The 25,677-nt window shown below is 33.6% G+C and overlaps 1 protein-coding gene across 5 annotated transcripts in view; it reads left to right on the top strand.

The window, feature by feature from the left end:
* Nucleotides 1-25,677, top strand: part of MON2 (MON2 homolog, regulator of endosome-to-Golgi trafficking) — a 116,211-nt gene that overhangs the window by 46,368 nt on the left and 44,166 nt on the right. For all 5 annotated transcript variants that reach the window (XM_073213352.1, XM_073213351.1, XM_017649757.3 and 2 more), the window contains 14 exons: nucleotides 6,671-6,795; nucleotides 7,197-7,333; nucleotides 8,015-8,168; nucleotides 12,921-13,150; nucleotides 14,413-14,494; nucleotides 15,521-15,705; nucleotides 16,419-16,531; nucleotides 16,882-16,986; nucleotides 17,356-17,436; nucleotides 17,514-17,587; nucleotides 17,677-17,767; nucleotides 22,264-22,365; nucleotides 23,357-23,467; nucleotides 24,961-25,136. In XM_073213352.1, coding sequence (XP_073069453.1) covers nucleotides 6,671-6,795; nucleotides 7,197-7,333; nucleotides 8,015-8,168; nucleotides 12,921-13,150; nucleotides 14,413-14,494; nucleotides 15,521-15,705; nucleotides 16,419-16,531; nucleotides 16,882-16,986; nucleotides 17,356-17,436; nucleotides 17,514-17,587; nucleotides 17,677-17,767; nucleotides 22,264-22,365; nucleotides 23,357-23,467; nucleotides 24,961-25,136 — 1,766 coding nt within the window. The remainder of the gene's footprint in view (nucleotides 1-6,670; nucleotides 6,796-7,196; nucleotides 7,334-8,014; nucleotides 8,169-12,920; nucleotides 13,151-14,412; nucleotides 14,495-15,520; nucleotides 15,706-16,418; nucleotides 16,532-16,881; nucleotides 16,987-17,355; nucleotides 17,437-17,513; nucleotides 17,588-17,676; nucleotides 17,768-22,263; nucleotides 22,366-23,356; nucleotides 23,468-24,960; nucleotides 25,137-25,677) is intronic.

The raw sequence follows: 25,677 nt of genomic DNA, 5'->3' as shown, positions 1-25,677 counted from the left end.
ACTAGTGATGTGGAGCATCTTTTCATGTATCTGCTGGCCATCTGGATTTCTTCTTTGAGAACTGTTCACTTCCTCTGACCATTTTTTGATTGGATTATTTGCTTTTTGTTTGTTGAGGTGTGTGAGCTCTTTATATATTTTGGATGTGAACCCTTTCTCGGATCTGTCATTTATGAATATATTCTCCCATATTGTAGGATGCCTTTTTGTTCTATTGGTGGTGTTCTTTGCTGTACAGAAGCTTTTCAGTTTGATGTAGTCCCACTTGTTCATTTTTGCTTTTGTTTCCCTTGCTTGGGAAGATATGTTCATGAAGAAGTTGCTCATGTTTATGTCCAAAAGATTTTTGCCTATGTTTTTTCCTAAGAGTTTTATGGTTTCATGGCTTATATTCAGGTCTTTGATCCATTTCGAATTTACTTTTGTGTATGGGGTTAGACAATGATCCAGTTTCATTCTCTTACATGTAGCTGTCCAGTTTTGCCAACACCAGCTGTTGAAGAGGCTGTCATTTCCCCATTATATATCCATGGCTCCTTTATCATATATTAATTGACCATATATGTTTGGGTTAATATCTGGACTCTCTATTCTGTTCCACTGGTCTGTGGCTCTGTTCTTGTGCCAGTACCAAATTGTCTTGATTACTGTGGCTTTGTACTAGAGCTTGAAGGGGGGACGTGAGATGCCCCCAGCTTTATTCTTCCTTCTCAGGATTGCTTTAGCTATTCGGGGTCTTTTATGGTTCCATATGAGTTTTAAAGCTATTTGTTCCAGTTCGTTGAAGAATGTTATTTTAATAGACATTGCATTGAATCTGTAGATTGCTTTAGAGAGGATAGCCATTTTGACAATATTAATTCTTCCTAGCCAAGAGCATGGGATGAATTTCCATTTATTAGTGTCCTCTTTAATTTCTCTTAAGAGTGTCTTGTAGTTTTCAGGGTATAGGTCTTTCACTTCCTTGGTTAGGTTTATTCCTAGATATTTTATTCTTTTTGCTGCAATTGTGAATAGAATTGTTTTCCTGATTTCTCTTTCTGTTCATCGTCAGTGTATAGGAAGGCAACAGATTTCTGTGTATTAATTTTGTATCCTGCATCTTTGCTGAATTCGAATATTCTAGTAGTTTTGGAGTGGAGTCTTTAGGGTTTTTTTATGTAGAATATCATGTCATCTGCAAATAGTGACAGTTTGACTTCTTCTTTACCAATCTGGATTCCTTGTATTTCTTTGTTTTGACTGATTGTTGTGGCTTGGACCTCCAGTACTATGTTAAATAACAGTGGGAAGAGTGGGCATCCTGTTTTGTTCCTGATCTTAGAGGAAAAGCTTTCAGCTTCTCGCTGTTAAGTATGATGTTGGCTGTGGGTTTATCATATATGGCCTTTATTATGTTGAGGTACTCGCCCTCTATACCCATTTTGTTGAGAGTTTTTATCATGAATGGATGTTGAATTTTGTTGAATGCTTTTTTAGGTTCTGTGGAGATGATCATGTGGTTTTTGTCCTTTTGTTGATGTTGTGGATGATGTTGATGGATTTTCAAATGTTGTACCATCCTTACATCCCTGAGATGAATCCCACTTGATCATGGTGTATGATCTTCTTGATGTATTTTTGAATTTGGTTTGCTAATGTTTTGTTGAGTATTTTTGCATCTATGTTCATCAGGGATATTGGTCTGTAATTTTCTTTATGGTGGGGTCTTTGCCTGGTTTTGGTATTAGAGTGATGCTGTCTTCATAGAATGAGTCTGGAAGTATTCCCTCCTCTTCTATTTTTTTGGAAAACTTTAAGGAGAATGGATATTATATTTTCTCTATAGGTCTGATAAAATTCAGTGGTGAATCCATCTGGCCCAGGGGTTTTTGTTCTTGGGTAGTTTTTTGATTACCGATTCAATTTCTTTGCTGTTAACTGGTCTGTTTAGATTTTCTGTTTCTTCCTTGGTCAGTCTTGGAAGGTTGTATTTTTCTAGGAAGTTGTCCATTTCTTCCAGGTTTTCCAGCTTGTTAGCATATAGATTTTCATAGTATTCTCTAATAATTTTCTGTATTTCTGTGTGGTCCGTGGTGATTTTTCCTTTCTCGTTTCTGATTCTGTTGATGTGTGTAGATTCTCTTTTTCTCTTAATAAGTCTGGCTAGGGGCTTATCTACTTTGTTTATTTTTTCAAAGAACCAGCTCTTGGTTTCATTGATTTTTTTTATATTGTTTTGTTATTCTCAATTTTATTTATTTCGTCTCTGATCTTTATTATGTCCCTCTTTCTGCCGACTTTGGGCCTCATTTGTTCTTTTTCCAGTTTCAATAATTGTGACTTTAGACTATTCATTTGGGTTAGTTCTTCCTTCTTTAAATAGGCCTTGATTGCTATATATTTTCCACTTAGAACTGCCTTCGCTGCGTCCCACAGAAGTTGGGGCTTTATGCTGTCATTGTCATTTGTCTCCTTATATTGCTTGATCTCTTTTTTTAATTTGGTCATTGATCCATTTATTATTTAGGAGCATGTTGTTAAGCCTCCATGTGTTTGTGAGTGCTCCTATACCTTTTACCATATTTTGGCTTTAGTCTGTTTCATTTTGGGGGGATAAAGTGTTAAGATAACACAATGTAGCCAGCTACAGAAAAGATTGAATGTTGCTGCCTGAAGGTAGAGAAAGGCCTCCTTCTGTGTACTTCACTAAGTGAGGATGATGACTAACTGGTAAAACTTTCCTTCCCATTGAGGCCAGCTATAGGACTGTGTTTGCAAAGATGGGTTCTTCAGATGTATATAAGAAGTTAATTTCTCAGTGTGATAATTTGTTACATGGGAAAGTTCAGACATTCTCCAGTTTCTGCAAGGGCAAAAATTAGAGATATGGTACTTGTGCTGTGAGGTATGTAATTGACGTGGAATGTTTCTCATTTTTGTTTTCTTTCATTTCTATCATTATTTACTGTATTAAAAATTAAGTCTGAGATGATACTAAACCCATTACATATTAACATAAAAACTTACTATTATGAAAAATGTCTTTCTTTTCCAAAGGGAAAAAGAGTTTTACGTTTTTTGCAAATCTCTTCAATGTTTGTCTGAATAGAAGACAGCTGGATTCCCTTAGCTTATATTTTCATTCTACTGTGATATGTTGTTTTGGTTGAAGCATATGAAGGATACCTGGCCTCACAAAGATATGTAGTTGGAAAAGGCAGAATTATATGAATGACCTTTTCAGGTATAGTGGATATTCTTCTTTGATACTATACCAAACTGGACCAGTAACACTTTCTTAAAGGTATAGAATCTGAAACTATAATGACATTTCTCATACTTAGTTATATTAAAATTTATTGACTCATCTTAGGCTTTGATTGTGTGTTTTACTCATGCATGATTTTGTAATACCACACATTTCAGTTGAACAGATATTCCAAATGTTAGCACTTTACGCAGTATCAACAATCACCTATGCTAGTATCACCAGCTGTTTATCTGTTTTCTGTTCTTAGGCTGTCAAAGTCACAGTGGTAGATGTAAGGTTTTCAAAATTATAATTTTTGTTTGAAAGCTGGATTCTCATCATTGGCAACAAATACTGTCTCTTGTTTCCCCTAAACTGAAAGGCTTACCTTCTTCATTTTTGAGAAAATGTCTGCAGTATGCACAAGTCTAAGTCATACTTTGCCCTTTGCTCTTTTAAAAGTGCTGTTCACAGGGGAAAAAGGCAACTAGGTCAGGTCCCAACTGTGCTTTTCCACTAGACTGCCATCATACTCCAGTACACGGTAAAAGTGCTTCTGAAAATTAAAAAGATGTGCACTTATGGGTCAGATTTAATAAAATCAATTATTTGTATTTTCCTTTTTTTGTGTTTATTTTTGTTTATTGTGGTTCTTAAGTGAAACATCCCTTTGAAAAAAATGTCGTGTATGGTGAAGAATACAGTGACACTAGTATGGTTAGGTGTTTCTGCCTTGATTCTTGCTAAAACACCAGCAGTTTTACCTACCATTGCCTTTTTATCATCAATACAAATGTCAATACTTTGAAAATGGTAATATCTTACTACTACTATTAATGTAATTGTGATCCACAGACCTTCCGAAATGGTCTCAGGAACCCCAGGGGGCCCAGGGACCCTACTTTGGGAGCCACTGTATGTTCTCTCTCAGTATTTACCAATATATCTTGTTCTATTAAGTAGCTCAGGGGTGAGGGTACCTAATCTTAAAGGTTCTATTAATGTATCTAAAGTGATTAGAAGAAATTAGAATGTCTCAGTCACTCAGGTGGAGATATAATATAGCTAGTATACGATATTCTTTCCCCTATCCATCATCTGAGCTAGGTGTTTCTCTGCTCTCTGAATCCCATATACTTTGTGCCCAGATACTCTTTTTTAGGAAGTTATCCTCAAGGAAACTTAATTATAAGTGGCTAGCATCTCTTTCTTCCGCCTTTGACTTACTGCTTTTAAGGGGGAATGAATGGGGCTGAATTGACCTGTCCACCTAATTTTCTACTTCTTCACATACATTTCTCCAACAAAGGATCTTACCACTAACAGATCCATTAGCTTTTTAGGGTTGTTAACTTTAACCTGTCCCTGAGAAATAGACTCTTGCATTGAAATAGTCTTCCAGACTTTCTTCATTGCCTCCTCAGCCAACAATTATCTTATATACATGATTCCTTATTAAATATCCATGTGATACTGTGATTAGAATTTCCACCAGGATGATTTTGGCTCCAAAAGACAATAACAATTCAGAAACATTCATTACACTTCATGCTCCTGTAATGGAGTTTATGAAGTGTCTTTGTCCCTCAAGAATTGGGCTTAGCCATAGACAATAATCTTAACATCTGTTTCCCTGTCAGTGCAACCTCTTACGGACAATACTTCACAGATTCATAGCAGGCATCCTCCGTTGATGCCATGGGGAACAATTCAGTGTCCTTAACATTAGTTCTCTGACCCGACTTTCACACTTGATCAGGGAGGGAGGGCAGCAAAGTTCCAGATCTCAAGAGAGAGGCTCTCTTCTACCCACATTGCAAGACCTTAGTAGCAGCAGTGTAAATAAGGTGATGGTTTGCTTTGTACCCCAACAGTGAGGAAATGATACACTCTGCAAGGCAAGATGTATAACATTAGTAATTCTGTTGGCTGTGGTATGTGACATATGTGATGTTTTTGAGAACCTTTTTTCTGGCCTCAAAACCTAGCTGATGAGCTTTCAATTCTACCACCATGTTTATATTTCACTGTTACGCTAAAGCAGATAGCGCACACTTGGAGGACCTACCAGTGTTAAAACTCGTCAATAGATTCAGCTGTTGCCCAGTGGATCACTAGCATGATACTTTATTTTTTAGTTTTTTACTTTTTAAAAAGGGGTCTTTTTGTTTGGAAAAAAGAATGTGCTCTGTATATGCATGGCACTTTATCATGTTTAGGGGATGTTTGTATTCTTACATTTTATTCCTTTGATGTCTCAGGAAGGTGTGGGCACTTTTCCTTTATTTATAAGAAGTTTACCCAGCTTGTCACCCATAAGAGTTGGTGATAAAGCAGATGAGCCATCTGGTTTCTGATGTAGTGCTTTTCAACTCTTATCTTGTTGAAGATCAACCTCTGCCTAATGCCTTCCTAAGTCGTAGCAGTCTAAGGATAAAGTTCTTACAAGTTATTTCCTCCTGCTTTATCCTCATGATTATGTCCTACCTTTAACCATCCAACTTAAAGACACTGAAAGTCATTAGAAATAGCAGCTGCTAAGACTTGGGGCTAAAATCCTGAGGGCTTCTGAATTCCTGAAATTCTTCTCTCCATATTGTGCTCATTGATTTTGGGGGCACCTGTAGCTAAAATGTCCAATTACCTGCTGCATTGATGCAGAAGGACAATGCAGTTTGGTCTAGTCGGCACAATGTCAGGTTTATTTTACTCTTCCCTCCCAGAATAAGGGGACTGCTGTGCCCTGGACTAACTTTTAACAGAAGCAGTCCATTAACCTTGGAACAAAGTGGTTACTTTTTGTTTGTTCATTCAATTAGTCATCCGATATTTAATGTCAAGAATGTGCTTTAAACATTATTATTTACAAAGAGCTTGCAGAAGTGATTAATACAACAGTAATGATAACTAATACTTAATGAAGCAGAAGTATGGACCAGGACTTGTAATATATCTACTTGTCAGCTGCTACAGATTGCTTCTTGTTTTCCTACTAGGAAATATGTAATAAACATCCTTTGGTGCTTCTTTGTTTCTTAAGCAGCAGCAGAACATATGGAGAAAGTGTTGTGGTAGTACTGAAGGACAGAGCATATATCCTGTCAGCGATTTACATGATAAATGCCAGGAATGAGGATGGCATGATGGTGCTTTCTAAAGAATAAGGATAAAAGATTCACTATGTTAGCAAATCACTGGAGTGAATTTTCAGGGATATGTTTAGAGAGACACTGATTATTTTTACTGTTAGCTTTTCATGTATAACTGCTTTTCCCTTCTCCTTTTTTTCCACTCACCATTAAGAATATTTACTTTTTACTTTTTTAAAATTAAAATATTTTACTTGTTTGTCTATAGCACCAAGTTAAGAACAATAATGCAACTTATAATTCATATCTTAGATTTAAAGAAGTATTATAAAAATTTTACACTTTTTAGGTTACTGAATGTGAGATATTTCTGTCACTTCTGGTGAAATTTTTGGATGCAGATAAACCACAGTGGCTACGAGCTGTTGCAGTAGAATCAATACACCGACTCTGTGTGCAGCCTCAGCTGTTAAGGTAAAACCTCAGCAATATTTTGTTAAATGGATAGGTTGATGTTTGTGCTAGAGGAAGAGTTTAAGTGTTTATTCCCAAGTATTAGTGATTTCTAAACAAAAAAAATTGTGTATTACATATATGTGGAGGGCTAGGTGCTTGGTTGTAAAAAACAACTGGGAGGTGGGCAAAAAGTGTGATTAGTGATTGCCATCAATCCAATGTTAATAAGGCCAAGATAAACATTAGAACATAGACCACAGTCTGAACTTTTGAACTAAATTAGTAAAGTCAATCAGGTATGATGAAGTTTAAGTATAGCATTCAGACAGATTTATCAATGTTAATAATATTAAAAAAATGCTTTACAATTATAATATATTCAAATATTTTCCCCAGAAACATTTAAAACTCTTTTACAGGTCCTTTTGTCAGTCCTACGACATGAAACAGCACTCTACCAAGGTTTTCCGTGACATTGTGAACGCACTGGGGTCTCTCATCCAGTCATTGTTCCTTGTCCCTCCTACTGGAACTCCTGCTGCAGCAAACCAAGCTGGTAAAGACTTATTTGTATTTTATTTTTTATATTCTACCATGATTTACAGTATTTACTATTCTGAGGTGCAGTTTTATAGACATCCTGTCACTAGAGAAATTGGAATTACCTAAATGTATTGATAGTAAAGACTTAGACATAAATGATCTCACTGTGGCAACTATTTCTTTCTTTCCAGAATGTTTTCTTTTTTGATACATTTTCAGTTCTTTAATTGCATATGAACAAAAGTTTAGCTGCTTATCATCATTTGAAAAGATTTCATTTGATGCCTCTCTTAAAAGTGCTACTAGTCTTTAACAAAACGAGTGAACTCGACTTTAGCTTGTTTGGAAATCAATACATGGCTTCTTGCTTCCCTTTACCTTCTTTCTTTTCCACTTTTTACTCTGATTAGTGGTCTTCCTGTTCTTTATTGCCCCCTCTGATGAAAAGTGGTCTAACAAAAGGTATATTACAAAGTTTGTCACTATTTTTACTTAGTAGTAACTTTTAAATAAAGAAGGAAGTAGTGTTTTGGGGGAACAAAGAGACTAAGAGCCAAAATAGGACTGATAAATTTCAGTTGTTCAATATCCATTCTTGTAGCACAATATTTTTTTGAATTGACCTCATGTTTGAATATTCGTTTGTAATTAAGTAGTAAATTTTTATCTTTACTTTCTTCCCCTTACCTAATAGGAAGCAGTAACTCAGGTGGCCCGGTCTCAGCACCAGCTAACTCAGGAATGTTGGGGATTGGTGGAGGTGTTACTTTGCTGCCAGCATTTGAATATAGAGGAACTTGGATACCTATTCTGACTATAACAGTACAAGGCAGTGCTAAAGCCACCTAGTAAGTAGTGGCATTATTTTATAAGGAATGATATTGTTGGGGATGATATTTTATCCTAAAATGTTTCTGTCTGTGTTATTTTAAAAATTTTAGGCTATTTCTAATATATTTTAGAACTAACTTTCTTTTGTTTTATTTTGAGAATTTTTATCTAGGACTGGATTTTGTCTGTTTTCTTTTGTACTTTTTGTAGACTGTTAACAGCATTATAAAACAAAATGTGATTTCTTTACCTGAGGACTTTTCCAGTGTTCTGTATGGCTTTTTGATTTAAGTAATGGCTTGATTTCAGACCCTTTGGACTTAGGTCTTCTAATACAAACTGAGTTATCTTCAGAAAATTAGTTAACCTTGTTCAAATCTCAGTTTCCTTACCTATAAAATGGGAGTAGTGAGATACCTGCCTTTCAGGATTCTATAGTGAGAAGAGTTATTTTAAGTGTTTAGCAATCATATTGTTAGGGTTTAACACATGGAACTTTTAATTTAATTAAAAGTATTTAATGGATTCTTTTTAAATTGTCATTAGCCATGTAAATTTAACAAATACATATTTAGCAGTGTATTAATTGCTTTATCCCTGCAGCACACTCCACTAAGACTTAAGAAAAATCAGTCAGTACTGTACAGGTTTAACATTACTATACTTACTGTGAGGCCGTTAGCTAGTATGTCTTGAATAATTGGTATGTATAATTAAAACACTATTCCGGTGACAGTAAATCAGGACTCAAAGTGTGAAGCAGAATTTTTGACAAGTTTAAATGATATTTATATGATATGTCACTCTTCAGTGTGTATCATCATAATGATACTTTGCTGTGCAACTTTATTTTGCCTAAAACAGAGAAGTATAGAGTCATAGGGGACTAAAGTAGTTAATGGAAATTCATTGTTGTTTTTAGTCATTTAGTAGATATTTAAGTTACCTAGTCTAACAGAGGCTTTTCCTTGCTGCTAAGGCTAGTGACTCAATGTTGGAAAAGAATCAGGTTCCTAGCACTGAAGGAGCATATAATCTCATTTACTTTCCCACCTAATTTTATAAATAGAAAAAAACCTTAACAAAGAACAAAATTGCTGCCTTCATGGAGGTTACAGTTGAGTGAGTGAGTTAGTAAATAAGAACAACAAAAAAATACAATATCACCTTTGTGTAGTAGTTAATTCTTTGAAGAAAAAGCAAGTTCAAGAGATATAGTGTGACCAAGATGAAGATGGAGACAGAAATGATCTTCTGAGGAAATAAGATTGTATAAATATGTAATTAAAGGTATAGTGAAGATGTGTGCTTGAGGAAGAAAAATAATTGACAAGAGAGTAAATACCTGGCCAAATTGTAGGAATTGCTTTTTTATTAATACAGTAAAGTCTTAAGCCAATTAATGTTTAGTCCTTATCAATTGAGAAGCTGGATTTTAACTAGTTCTGCTACTATATACTATGATTTTGAGTATAGTACTTAATTTCACTTAATCATAACTTTCTTATCTTTAAGGAACATACAGTTTTTTTGCTTAGTGCTATCCATTCTGAGATGACTCACTTCTGATGTCATAAATGGCCAGAAAATATTGGGTGCTCTTTTGTTTGCGGGTTAGTATGTTCACATTGGAGCTTCCCTGTTGAATTGGCATCTTTCATTCCTTCATTCATTTTAAAGTTCAGAATAAAGTGATTTTTTTCTATTTTCTTTGAAAGCATGCATATAAATCTTGGTTGTGTATTCTTTTATTGACTTCTTAAGTATGTAATAGTTTGAAAACTTAAGTGCTGTATAGACAGAAGTAGTTTTAACATAAGTATTGGTGACATTATATTCTTTGAGTTATTATACTATGGCTCCCTTCAAAGTTGGTCTTGTTTTACAATTTGACCTTAAATTTAAAATATTTAAATAAATGGGTTACATTTTATCTTAAAGTGGAATTTATATCATAAATCTAGTAAAAAGCACTGAAACAGTGAGGTATGAAAGTGTAGGCTTTGTTTTAGGTTTGCAATATAAATAAAGTAAGTATAAATTACCTGTTTTTTCTTAACTATTCTAGTGCTTAAAATCTAGAATTTTGGAATTATACAGAATTTGGGAATTAGAATTTCTGATATTTAGGATTGTCTTAGTTGTTTTAGATGCATTTTCCTAGTAGATCATATGTTCTTTAAGAAACAGAGATATATCTAACAAAGTGTTTATCACTGATAGGCTTAGAATGTGGCTCTCAAGGCTAATTAGCCTGGCAAAGATTAAACCCATAAATATTACCTTTCCATGTGAGGCTGGATCTCTTAATAATACAAATATATTTTTCTTGATTACCTACATTTTAAAATGCCCAGAGTTGGCACATGTTAAATTGTTAGCCTTAGTGTCAGACTTGGGTTAAAAACTGCTGATTAATAACTGTGTCACCTTAGTCCTCAGTTTCATCATCTGTTTCTTTTAGGGTTTTTGTGAGGAGTTAAATGAGATGATACACATTTAAAAAAACCTTAGCATCCCAGGTTGAGAGTAAGTGCTCAATGAATGATATATAGGTATTTTCATTGTTTATTCTGAGTTTTGTATTTCTTTTTTTTTTTTTTATTGTGGTATCATTAATATACAATTACATGAGCAACATTGTGTTTACTAGATTCCCCCCATTATCAGGTCCCCACCACATACCCCATTACAGTCACTGTGAGCTTTGTATTTCTTTATAAATCATCTACCTTATCTAGTCTTGATTAGGATTCAGGGACTTGTAGAATTTGAGGTAGGAAATTACTTTTACTAACTTCTCTTATTGTAATCTTCGGTGACTTTTTTGTTTTTGAGATGAATACCATAAAGTCGGTGTACAATATATGGTTTCATTATATTCAGAAGTTATTTAGCAATAACCACCATCTAATTCCAGAACTTTTTCATTACTCCAGAAAGAAACTCCTTACCTATTAGCATTCATTCCCCAATCTCCCTTTCCTTACCCCTTAGCAACCACCAATCTGCCTTTTGTCTCTGTCAGTTTGCCTATTCTGTATATTTATTATACATGTAATCATACAATAAATAAATATTTTGTTCAGACTTCTTTCACTTAGCATAATGTTTTGGAGGTTCGTCTATATCGTAGGGTATATCAGTGCTTCATTTCTTTTTATGACTGAATAACATTCAAATGTATATATAAATATGTACAATATTTTGTTTATATCTTCATCAATTGATGGGATTTTGAGATGTTTCCACTTTTTAGGTTTTATGAATAATGCTGCTGTGAGCATTGCTGTACAAGTTTTTGCTTAGACATACCTTTTCATTTCTCTTGGATATATACCTAAGAGTGGAATTGCTGGGTCATAAAGTTGTTTGATGTTTGACTTTTAGAAGAACTGACCAACTGTTTTCCCAAGGGACCCCATCATTTTACATTCTGACCAACATTGTATGAGTGTTCAAATTTCTCCACATCTTCAGCAATATTTGTTATTGTCCATTTTTGATTCTAGCCATCTGAATGGATGTGAAGTGGTATCATACTGTTTTTCATTTAGCATTTCTCTAAATACTGATGATATTGAGCATCTCATTCATGTGCTTATTGACATATATCATCTTTGGAGAATGTCAGTTCAGATCCTTTGCTCCTTTTTAATTGGGTTATTTGTCTTTTTATTATTTAGTTGTAAGTGTTCTTACATATTTTGGATCTAGTCCTTTGTAAGATAAGGTGATTTGCAAATATTTTCTCCCGTTCTGTGATTGTCTTTTCATTTTCTTAGTAGTGCCCTTTGAATTGCAATGGTTTTTAATTTTGATGAATCCAGTTTACTATTTTTCTTTTGTTTCTTGTGCTTTTAGTATCATGTCTAACCGATCATTGCCACATCTGAGGTCGTAAGGATTTTTGTCTGTGTTTTCTTCTAAGAATTTTTAGTTCTTTAGCTCTTACATTCAGGCCATTTATTCATTTTGAGTTAAGTTTTGTATCTAGTATGAGGTAGAGGCCCAACATCATTCTTTTGTATGTGAATATCCAGTTGTTCTAGCCCCACTACTTTTTTATTGAATTATTGTTTCTCCATTGAGTTAATCTTGACAGATTTCAGCTTGTCAAGATTCAATTTCAAATTGATAGATTTCAGTTTAAAACCATAACTCTCTATTTACCACTACTTATGATAAAAGATTTGTCCTCTTTCCAACTAAAAGCCTTGTTCTAACTATGGGGTAGAAATTGCTCTGAAATTTGAACTTTACATATTGATGCTATAAGTATTATTCTTGCCCTGTTAACAGATTATATCAGAGATAATAGAGGAGCTGGATGTCTCACAGTAATACTTTTTCCCAGTGCAAAAATATCTTCCTCTTTGTAAGATTGATTTGATTTTACAGCATCTTATTTTAAAAGTACTCAATTAAGAGTTTAAGCTTTATGATCTGTTTAGTTTTATCCTATTTTATATTTAAGTCATTATTTTTCTAATATAAACAGTTAATAAAAATTTTGGCACAATTAGTGGGAGAGGCAAGAAGTAAATCAATTAAATAATTAGTTATGGAAGTGGTCAGGTCTTAATTTTCTAATCAGTTTCTTAGAATACGGAAGTGATCCCTCTTCCAGATAAAAGACACAGTAATGTCAATTTACTTTTGCTATTCTGTTACACTTAATTTCTATAGACTACAAATTATGGAAATAGTTATATATATTTTTACCATTGTGGCTTCTAATTAGTGCTCTGATTTTTTCATAATTTCAGCCTAGAAATGTTGGACAAAGTTGAACCCCCAAATATACCAGAAGGTTATGCTATGTCTGTGGCATTCCATTGTTTGCTAGACCTTGTGCGTGGAATCACTAGTATGATTGAAGAAGAATTAGGAAAGGTTGAAACAGAATATCAAGTTACCACTGAAGCAGCTTCTTCACCAACACAGTCATCAGAACAAGAATCACAGTCAACATCAGATCAAATGGATAAGGAAATAGGTATATTATTGTGATTATGCATTATTTTGAATAATTTGAAATTTACAGAGAAGCAGAAATAATAGTTCCTATATATCCTCCATCCCAACTTCCAAATTGTTAACACTTCCATATTTGTATCATCATTCTATTTATATATGCCACTATACTTTTTTCTAAATTATTTGAGAATAAGTTGCACACTTGATGCCCCATTATCCCTTAATACTTCAATATGTATTTTCTAAAAATAAGGACGGTTTCCTACATAGCCACAGTACAATCATTATCAGAAATTTAGCACCAACCCAATGTTATTTAATCCCAGAATCATTCAAATTTTGTCAGTTGCCCCTAGGTAATCCATGATTATCATTAGTTGGTTTGATTTTCAGATTGTCTCTGACATGGCCAATGGGACTCCTTGCAAGATGGCCCCTGTGTCCTTATAACATATCCCCAGGTTCTTTTGTCATTTCTGAACATTACCTTACAGTCTGACACAACAAAATGTTCCAAGTTTATCATGTATTTTTCTTGCCGAGCCCAGGGGTCAGTTATTTTTTGTTATTTTTCCAAGGAGCCCTGTTTCCTTTTAGTGTAAAATAGGAGTTAGAAGCTAACACATGAGTACCACACACACACACACACACACACACACACACACTTCTACATTTAAAAAATACCTGTTTCTCTATCAGTATTACATACCAAAAGATTACACTAGTTTCTCCAGTTCTCCAATTCTTGGTACTACAAGGCTTATTTTTTATTTTCCATATTTGTAATTCTCTTTTCCAATAGTGAGAAATTTGATCCCATTTTACTCAATTATTTGCTCAATTCCCAATGCATGTAAACGGTCTCCTAGCCGAGTCAGTCTGTTACCCTGCCTCACTCCCAGCTGGTCACACAGGCCAAAAGTTTGGCACAATGAAGGGAAAGAGAATAGAAACTGATATTATATATATAACTGTTTTTAGAAGATACCAGTCAGTTAACTTTCTATATAACCAGTCATCATATAGAAAGATCTCACCACGGATATTTTATAGCAACTTAGTTCTAAGACTTTTTTAATTCTGAAACTATAGTGTGATTTTTAAATTTTTATTTATTCAGATCTATTTTAAATATTAGAAACTTAGTATTTAATAATTGAGTTTCTGATGGAATATTTGACTTATTATCAAATGACTAGGGAGGCCTTAGACTTTGACAAATTGTTATATTCTGTGACATCTGTAAGTATCATTAAGTATTGTATGTGTTTTTCCTCCAAGTTAGTAGAGCTGTTTGGGAAGAAATGGTGAATGCCTGCTGGTGTGGTCTACTTGCTGCTCTTTCACTCCTTCTTGATGCCAGGTATTAAGTCTTTGTAATTTTCATATTGCATGTGGCAGTTAAAGAAAACAAACATTCAAGTGGTTTACTTAAATATGTTCTAGAAATCATTTCTAACATTAGTTTTCTTATACATGTCAAACATTATTCTTTTTCTGCCACATCATCCCTTATTCTGTCTTTGCTCTGCCACCCACCAGAATTGTCACTATTTTAATGGAAAATACAATCCTAAAATTACACAATGCCTTTTTCATTTTAATTCTTACTGTTACTTTTACAATGATGTAAATTATATTATCAGTTTCTTTGGTGTTTTTCTTCAGAATGGCAGAATTTACTGATTTTAAAATACTTGCTTAAGTTAAATCTTTGAGTTACTATTTTCTTCAGTAATGGACATAGGTATCATATATTGGTTGCTTTTACCCAGTTCAAATTTTCAGATATTATTGTTGATTCAATAAAATTCCATAAGTGTATTTATGACAATATTTTTTTATTTTATTATTTTATTTTATTTTATTTTAATTTAATTTATTTTTTATTTTATTTTATCTTAGTTTGCTCCTCAAGAAGGTGTCTATTTTGCCTGTCAGATGCTTCCAGACCTAACCTTTTTTTTTTTTTTTTGGTATCATTAATCTACAATTACATGAGGAACATTATGTTTAGTAGACACCCCACCATCACCAAGTCCCCCCCCACAAACCCCATTACAGTCTCTGTCCATCATCGTAATAAGATGCTATAGAGTCACTACTTGGCTTCTCTGTGTTGTACAGCCCTCCCCATGCCTCCCCCTCATTATACATGCTAATCATAATGCCCCCTTTCTTTCCCCCTCCCTTCCCCCCTATCCCTCCCTTCCTGCCCATCCTCCCCCGTCCCTTTCTCTTTGGTAACTCTTAGTCCATTCTTGGGTTCTGTGATATGACAATATTTTTATATAGATTTTCTTAAAACTTCATTAAATATCTAATTACACATTATGTTTGCAGTATAATTAAAAATAAATCATATTAAATAAATACTTTATCTTTTCAGCACAGATGAAGCTGCCACTGAAAATATTTTAAAAGCTGAACTGACTATGGCTGCTCTTTGTGGAAGATTGGGCCTTGTAACTTCCAGAGATGCCTTTATAACAGCAATATGCAAAGGTTCCCTGCCTCCCCATTATGCTCTTACTATACTAAATACCACCACGGCAGCCGCACTTTCCAACAAATGTAAGACTTGGGCATACTCTAAATTCTGCTCATCTAGTGGGATGACATGGTGTAGAGAAGAGATTCTAGAAATTCTGAGTTCAAGCCTTTGTTTGACTCACTGACTCTGTGGTCTCTGTGAGAATGTAGTGTCCCTGAGCCTCAATTTCAAACAATAACTGTGAGGATAAAAGAAGATAAATCAAAGTCTTTTGTAAACTCTAACACACTGTTGTAATGGTGGTTTTTTTTTTTTTTTTAACAGAACTGGTAGAACAGTAATGTTTGCAACTACTTAGATTAAATTGGCATTCAAAATTTCTTCCTTGTTGAATACTTTGTAAACAAATAGAGGTTTGTTACATGTAATATAAATACATTTCAATATGATACTCAGTTGAATATGTTGAGTTTTCATCTCTAACTTTAGATATTTTTTGCCAGGAATATGCATTAAAATACTTAGTGTGTCCTAATTATGTTTTGCTTATGAGGAAGTCTATAAGGTTTTATAATTTTAAAAAGTTAAATAGAAAATTACTTAAAATTTGTTTAGCTTTTCCTGGTTTTTGCACTTCTCAAGTGTTTTAAATGTTTGCATATAGACAATAGGTAAATAAATATGTGTCAAGTTTAACTTAGTTTAATCACATTGAAGATTTAAAATAAGACATTACTTTGAATGCAACATGAAAAGTGTGTTTTAATTATTTAAGCTTTTCTTTGTGTTCTAGCTTACTCCATTCAGGGCCAAAGTGTTATGATGATAAGTCCATCAAGTGAATCTCACCAGCAGGTTGTGGCAGTGGGTCAGCCGCTGGCAGGCCAGCCTCAAGGGACAGTAATGGTAAATACTTGTTGTTTTCTTGATTACCAATTAACTATCCAGAGAACCCTTTATACCTTTTCTTTGGTGTGTTTTCCAAAATTTATCATTACAGTTGTATACTTTGTTTTAGCCGGATGACATCTTTGGAGGAAACTAGTCAAATATACAGTTGACATTATCATAACCAACTATGATAACACAACTTTGAAGCAGATCAATTTGTTCTATACAAAACCATTCAAACCTATTTTCTTAATATTTTTGTTTTTTATTTTAAAAAATATTTGAATACAATAATACTGCTTTGTAAGCTTTAAATTTTTAAGAATGTATAACAGTTCTTGGAAATATATTCTTTCTTAATATAGCTAACTTCCAAAAATATCCAGTGTATGAGGACTTTACTTAATTTGGCACACTGCCATGGGGCTGTACTTGGAACATCATGGCAACTTGTCTTGGCAACTCTACAGGTATGTTGTCTCTGGGTCAGTGGTCAATGTTGTTTTTGTCTCTAAGTACTGGCTGTTGTTGCTTTGGTCAGGCCTAAGGAATATATAATGAGTATGAAGAAAGAAAAAGTTGGAAAGGAAAAAAGACATGTCTCATATGGTATTATGAAGTGATGGACTGCTTCTCCTAATGGCCCAAGTTTTACTCCCTTTGTTTGGTGTAATAAGTATTTTATATGGGTTTAATTACTGATATACAATTTAGTTATTAGAAAGCTACTGATTTTAATTTGAGTTATTGGAAGTTAATATTGATTTTCAATTTTAGTTACTAGAATTTTTATAATTTTATGTATTTCTTATTTTGATTTTTTTTTTTTAATATTACAGCATCTTGTGTGGATTCTGGGATTAAAGCCTAGTAGTGGTGGTGCCTTAAAACCTGGGAGAGCTGTAGAAGGACCCAGTACAGTAAGCTCTTGTCAGTCTTACTCAGTTTTGCTTCTCAGTATGTTCCCATGTTACATTTAATTTTATTCTTCTCTTAGGTTCTAACAACAGCGGTGATGACAGATTTACCAGTGATTTCCAATATACTTTCAAGATTGTTTGAAAGTTCACAGTAAGAGCCAGTTTTTTAAATTGATAGAAATATTATTATTAGCTCTATATTTGAGATCAGAATGTCTTACCTCTTCATTTTCATTGTAGGTATCTTGATGATGTGTCATTGCATCATTTAATAAATGCACTTTGCTCCTTATCTCTGGAAGCAATGGATATGGCCTATGGAAATAATAAGGTGTGATATCATACCTTTCTGTTTTAAGTATGGTACATTATTTAGTTAAGTAAAGTGTATACTCATTATGATCTTAGTGTCTTACTAGTTGGACTAATGCTCATCTTGTAAGCTAACCCTACTCTGTTGGGTTTTTACAATTTATGGTCATTAATTGTTGAAGGGGGAGTGGAGAGGACACCATGTAGCTTGTGATATGTCCTAATATATATTGTGACTTTGAACTGTGTCCGTTTTTCTTGTGTACTGAATATTTTAAAAGAGATCTCAAAAAGAAAAATGTCACATCATATTTTAAAATGAATTCCATGAAATGTCACAATAATACTTGTAATTGCAATCTTTGATTAGGACATGCATGATTTAAATCAAGAAATAAATATCTCAGTTTTTTTTGCCTTCATTGAGATGGAAATAGGAGCTAATCATTTCTTTCTGAAGTTAATGAATCTCCCTACTTTAAAAATTAAATTTTTGCCTTGTTCATTGATTAATTAAATAGAACAGAACTTCTGAATATTGACTTTCTAGAACATTTCTTTCTATACTCAAAATGTCATTTTCTATTATACTTGTAAAGCACAGGAATATTTGGGTTTATTTATATTCTAGAAAGTATTTAAAATAAAATGCTTTCTGCATTCCAAAATGAGTAAGTATATTAGTTTGAGCACTTACTAGTAAATGAAGACACCTGGAATATTTAAATTAAGAAACAGAGAATGCAGCTTTGAAACTTGTTTAACTGTAAGGTTCAAAATAATATTGTCTTGCCTAGTCCTTTATAATTCTGTGTACTGTGGCTTGTCATCTGTGTGACTCATCTGAAGATTAGTCAATAAAGTATTACTAGGGCAAAGTTTGATATATCATAGCACATAGCTAGAGAATTAAATAAATATACGTGTTTGAGAATATATATTATAGTTTACTGCAAATAAAGGTAAGGATAATATAAGATATAGTGAAGTAATCAATTTCTCGATATCTTCAGTGATCCTACTTCATTAAGATTAGTTCCTAACACAAAGAATGCTTTTAATAGAGTACCTTAATGAAATCTGATCAAGTTTGTAAGGTAGTATCTTTGAGAATTTACGTGTTTACTCAACAAGCACAGTATGTTTGCTGTGTATATGACATCCTGCTAGGAAGTAAAGATTTCTACTTTCAAAGAGCATATAAACTACTTGGCTTATAGTTAAATATCAGTTAAGGTGGTCTAAGAGTCTTATAAATTATGTAATATTTAATATAAGTAAGTATTACAGATATTAAATGATGTAAGACACTTTTGAATCTTTAGTGCCTTGTTATGTAAGATGTTTTTAGTACATATTTCTACCAAACTGAATTAACGTTAAGGTGAATTAGTGTGTGATTGGAGCTGCTGCATATTGAAGGAATGGTAGGAGTTAGATAGGAAACGGCAGTTTCATGGAAATCAAACAAGAAAAATATATGAGAAATCAAGATCAATGAGGATTGAGAAAATAATAGGAAATTTGATTATTAATTTATACTTCACCTTGAGTATAATTTCAGGAGAGTAATAGTAGCAGGTACGATGTTTCAGAGAGACTTGGAGGGGACAAATGTTGAAAAAATCTATATACTGAAGTGGAAATGACATCCTTGAGAATGGGTTCTCATCTCTCCCTTTTGAATTTAATTTTATAAAGTAAAGTGGTAAATGTGGAATGGAAATAATAGATTATAAAAATATTCAAGTCCAAACTTCATAAAAATATTTTTAGATGGAGGCACAAAAATGGTTTATTATTCAGTTGACCTTTCTGTAAAAATTGTTACAAATATGCAGGTGTTAAAATAAGTAGAAACCTTTATGTTTTTCTACATTAAAAAATACTTTATTGTTATCAGCTGTTCTGAGTTAAATATTCTAGGGACTAAAGACGTATGTATGTATATGTACCAGTCAGTGTCTTGAGCACGATTTACAGCGGCCTGTCATCTGCTTTTGGTCCTCACCTCAGAAATATGTGCTGCTGTGTTGAGGAAGTAGCTTATGACAAAGCAGGCACATCCTTTCTTTCTTTCGCCTCCCAAAACCTGCTTTAAGATTAATTCTCTTTTGTTTTAATTATAGTATCATTGATACACAATCTTAATGATGCTTTCACATAAACAACACAGTGGTTTCAACATTCACCCATATTATCAAGTCCTTACACCCTCCACTGCAGTCACTGTCATTCAATGTAGTAAGATCTTATAGATCCTTAATTGTCTCTTCCATGCTGTACTGCCTTCCCTGTGACCTACCTATATTTTGATTGCAAATTATAGTGCCCCTTAATCCTGATCTCCCTCCCCACCCACCCTAGACACATTCTTAGAAGAAGGTGGTGGTGAGATGTGCAGGCATATTACCAAGCTCACTGTAACAACAAAAAAAATAATAAAGCAGCTACTCTTTATTGTTTATTCTAGACTAGGAACTAACTTATATTACTTCATTTAATCATTTAAGACAACTCTGTGAGGTTCAGCAATAGTAACCCCTTTTTGCAGATGAAATATGATAATAGCTTAAGTAACCTGCTTGGAGTCACTGTTTAGTAATTGGTAGAGCTTGGATTTGAACTCTCAAATGTCTCATTCTAGAGCTCCATTCTTAACCATTTCACCAGTGGCCCTAACTTATGTGTGCATCTAAGTTGATTACAGGGCTTTTAAAAGATACAAATGCCAGGGCTACATTCTAGGCTTCCTGAATCAGAATCTTTGGGTATGAGGCCTGGACATGCATATATTCTTTTAAATTCTACACGATTTCTGTGTATATCCTGGAAGAATAAGGTAGAAGAGAAAGTAATATTAGATAACATTTATGGGGACTAATTATGTGCCAGATACTTTCTAACAAGAGGTTGTTTATGTACATTATTATCTCTATTTTATAGATAAAAAGAAAATTTAGTAGAGGTAATAACTCACTCCAGGTTACAATAGCTATTAAGTGGTAGCATTGAAATGAGGTCCCAGGAAGTTATAACTTCACATATGTCAGTCTTAACCACAGTGTCAGACTGTCTCTAAAATGATAAATTTTCTATTAGATATTTTTAGAGTACCTACAACATTAGTACATGTAGGAAGGGTCAGCAGGAAGTGTCAACCTGAACATACTTGTTTTAAAACCCCAGTGTACTTGGTTCACTGGCTCATGCTAGGAAAGATAGATATTATCAAACATTTCCATTTTAGATTTTCATCAGCACTATTAAAATGTTAAGAGTATAGAATAATAAAAAAAACTTTTCCTTTAAAAATTACAAAATTATTTCACCCATAATATGCTTTTGTAAAGTTTAGTTCCTTTTGTTTAAATCTAATGCAGTGTCTCCATTTGAAATAGCACAGCCGCCCATCAAAATATACTCATAGTTTTGATCAGCTGAGTTTGCAGTTAAGCATATTTTACCACCTTTATTAATATTGGGTAGAGATAGCTGCCCTTTGATCTTTTCACTGATTATTTTCGGTTCTTATAATACATGGCTCAGTACTCTAATTTAGCCGTGTATAATGTATATGGATTTCCTTTCTGGTTTTGAATGCCAGCAGCTGAGGACAGGTTTGTCTTCTATTTCTGCCACTTTTCTATTAGTGTCTAAACTGAGAGCTCTGTTCTCTGCTGTACTCATGACTTCATGCTTTTTTCCTTGGTCTCTGTTGTTTCTTTTCTGGTTTTTTTTTCATTCTTGCCGACATTCACACATAAAATCTGGACCTTTGAAGACTTCATTAATGAGAACATGTATCAGTCAGCTTGGGTGCCATAACAGGTTGTCATGGACTGGGTGGCTTAAACTACAGAAATTTATTTTCTCACAGTTCTGGAGGCTAGAAGTCTGAGATTAGGGTGCCAGCATGGTCAGTTCTGGTGAGGACTCATCCTGGCTTGAAAGATGACTCCTGCTCACTGTGTCCTCACATTGCAAGGGAGGAGCACTCAAGAGCATACTCTCGACTCTCTGACGTCTCTTCTCATAAGGACACTAATTCAGCGGTATCAGAGCCCCACCTTTATAAGCTCAGTTAACCTTAGTTACCTCCTTACAGGCCCCATCTCCAAATATCTCCAAGGTGATGACATTGGGGGTTAGGGGTTCAACATCATGAATTTTAGGGGAACATGGTTTGGTCCATAGCAGAATGCTACTTTTCTTCTAACTAGAACACTAACCATTCTGTGTGCCTAGTGTTAAGTTTTGAATTTTCACTCTTTCCCTAAAGCATTCTATTCCTAACCGAAGTTTCCAATCAGGAGCTATTCTGGATACTGGGGGTGTACAGAAAGACTTGTCTCATGATAACTGAAGTTTTGTTATAATTATTATTAACTTTATACTAACTAATCATATATTAATTATAGTTGTGCTCTTCAGAGTATTCTCAGTTTTATTTACAGTTGAAGTATACTAAAAATTCTCCTTATAATATCACAATACAGTATGTTTTCTTCCCAGGAACCATCTCTTTTTGCAGTTGCCAAATTGTTAGAAACTGGTCTAGTTAACATGCACCGCATAGAAATTCTATGGAGACCTCTGACTGGCCATCTACTTGAGGTAACCTCTTTTTCTTAAATGTATTTGCTTTTTTTTGTTAAGAATAAAGATGTAAACACTGAACTAATGATTCTGGATAGCCATATAAAAAGTCAGCATTAACTTTTTTCCTTGTACTTATATCTGTATATTTTATCAGGGACTAAAGTTTTATAGTGAAAGAGTAGGTTGATTTTTTTGGCTTAAAATGGGTGATAATATCAATGAAATCTCTGAAGTCTCCTTCAGCTGTTAGCATGGGACGCCTTTCCTTTATTATACACTCTCTTGGTCACTTCAGTTTCAGCTAGTTCTGAAACTTCAAGGTAGTTGGGCTGAGAGTTAGTAGTAAGCACTGTTCTTTTATAGCCTTTCCTATGATTATGAGATTGCTCTTCTACAAAGGAGAAAACTTGTTTGGTATCACTAATTCCAGATGGTACCTGGGTATTTTATCTGAATTTATATTCTCCTGTATTCAGGTTGGAATGATTCTTAATAATTAGTTGCTTCTCACTAACAGCTGCCTCTTTCCATATGCATGTTTATGTGCAGTTTGGTTACATCAATCATTTTATATTATTCTAGTAACCTGAGAAAGGTACTGTTATTAATAAGAAGAGAAATGTACATGTGCTTTTCTTTTCTTTTTTATTTAGATTACTTTTATGGTAGACCTAGTTAGGAACCTTAGTATCAACTTACTTCTTTTGTTTACTTTGATGACATCATTTACTTTGATGAAGTTGTTTCTCTTCTGTGATTTGTTTTGTTTCATCTTTTATCTTCTTTTTATTGCTTCCTTTTGCCTCTTATTCAGAAGGTAAGCTTACTTAAATTTTGGAAATAATTTTTCATTCAACTCTTATTGATGAACACTTGATAAAACTTTTTAAATTTGAAAGACCAGAAAATATAATACTTAAATTACTCTTTTCTCAAATTGATATGTGATACATAGCTTAAGTATACAAATTAAAAATTTAATTTTTTTCAACATATATGTCTTTAGGTCTGCCAGCATCCGAACTCTCGAATGAGAGAATGGGGAGCGGAAGCTTTAACTTCACTTATTAAAGCAGGATTAACATTTAACCATGATCCTCCACTTTCACAAAACCAGGTGAAAAAAACTTACCTTGTTCTTTTAAAAAGAATACTTAACATAAAACCATCTTCTCTCATATATAATGTTTTTCTTAATTTATCAGATAGATGGTATTCTGTAAGTGGTGTTGTTGCATAATAGTCTATTTTATATGTAGGCCATGGAGCTCTTCCAGAGGTTGATAATGCCTAGATTTTTAGGATTATCTTTATTTAAAATTGTAAAAACCTTCCTGTGAATCACAGTGAACTACAGTTTATAAATTACCTAGAATTGGTCTTTTAATCTAGAAGTTTCCTTCTTCATGCAGTTTTAAGGCTTCATTTTGGGGCCCTACTTCATTAGCCTTCTTTGCTTTGATCCTTAAATATCCCGGATTTTTTTTTCCACCTCATTGGCCTTACCTGGGGAGAAAGCAAGTGACAGAATAGACAAGCACAATACAAGAGAGTTTTATTTTTAAATAATTTTTAAAGTTGTTTTATACTTCAGAGTTTATTTTTGTGATGAGTCCTTTGTCCTTACTCCCGTTGTCATTCGCGTATCTTACATAGTTTTTTACATGTTCCAACAACGTTCTATTGTTTTTGAAGGTTGAGTAGTAATAAGGCACTATTTCTATTGCCCTTATTGTCTTAACTGTATTGATAATTGTATCCTGCAAATTTACTCAACAGATAGTTGTTATTAAGTACATACTGTGTGCCAGGCAGTGTTTGGCTCTTAGAATAGAATGATGAATGAGACAGAAAAGATCTATGCTCCTGTAAAGCTTTAATTTTAGTAATTTCATATTTTTCCTGCTACAGTTAAAGTTTTCTGAAAAGAAAACCCTTGTCTATATCCTTAGTGTCCAGTTCAATACCTGGCACATAGTGAGAGCTTAATAAGCATTGGTTCAATCGCTGAGCTAGGTAAAGGAAACCTTGGAGACAGGAGTTTAAAATCAAGCAGTTGCTTTCAAATGCTGAAAGGAATAGAATGGAGTGCTTGTCTTTTACTCTTAAGCAGATTTCTTAGCTTCATATCATGTTTATTAATGTCTACTATACTGACTCACTTTTTAGGAGTATTGAAAATTTAAAATTTAAATATGCATGATATAATAAATAGAGTAAATGAAAGGTAGTTTGAGAAATTGGGGATTGTTTTCCTCCCTCCAAATACAGCTAGATATATCCATGGAAATATTTCCTTTAGTGAGATCCATTTCTATATGGGTCTATAATTAATATCTTTTAACATAAGGTCACTCTCCATTTATCCTGAAATCTATTATCCTGAAGATTGATTTTTATTTTCCCTAATTTTTTAAAAAAGACATAAATGGCAAAATAAACCTCATTATTACTGCTGGAGAAATTATATTTAATGTTTATTTTAATAGAAAAATTTCTGTGTACCATTACAGTCTGAATGGAGGTGAATTTAAACTTAAAAAGGCGACCGCAAAGCCTTCCCATCTTTTGGGGCTTCTCTTCCTAATTAGTTTCTGGCTCCCTTTTCAGAGGCTGCAGTTGCTTTTATTGAACCCATTAAAGGAGATGTCCAGTATTAACCACCCAGATATCCGACTCAAGCAATTAGAATGTGTGTTGCAGATTCTGCAGAGTCAGGGAGACAGTCTTGGGCCTGGATGGCCTTTAGTGCTTGGAGTTATGGGAGCAATCAGAAATGATCAAGGGTAAGTGTCTAAAATTAACATCGAAAAAGTAAGAGAGAGAAAAAGAGAATCTGTCCTAAAATATTGCAGTAGTGTTAATTTTTTGTGTGTCCCCTTTCTGCTTAAGTCTAAGATCTAGAATAGTTTTTTTTAACTCTACCCCCAAGTGACTATAGGGAATTATTAGGGTAAACCTTTGTTTTGGAAGGTTGGCAGAATTGCTGTTTATTTGACATTTATATAAGAATACAAGGTTTTTAATTGTAATAATATAATTACACAAATCTGACAGATTTTGTAACACATCCAAAGACTGGGTTTTGTTTTGTTAAAATATTTGGTAAGATGTGAATTAACATTTAGGACTTCACTGCATTTATTAGGAAGTCTAAGAAATTACTTTTAGGTGGCTTTTGTCATTCATTTGTTAAAAGTAAACATTTATTGTGTGCCTGATGTATTCCAAATACTATGCATCCTAGTTATTCTGATTTCACAGATCAATAGCTCCTGCTCTAAAAGTAGAATCCCACAGAAAAGTACAAGCCCTATGTAGGATCCT

The sequence above is a fragment of the Manis javanica genome, chromosome 10 (genome assembly GCF_040802235.1).
Source record: "Manis javanica isolate MJ-LG chromosome 10, MJ_LKY, whole genome shotgun sequence".
Classification (NCBI taxonomy): domain Eukaryota; kingdom Metazoa; phylum Chordata; class Mammalia; order Pholidota; family Manidae; genus Manis; species Manis javanica.
The sequence above is the reverse complement of the archived record's forward strand: the minus strand, read 5'-3'. Positions and strand labels throughout refer to the sequence as shown.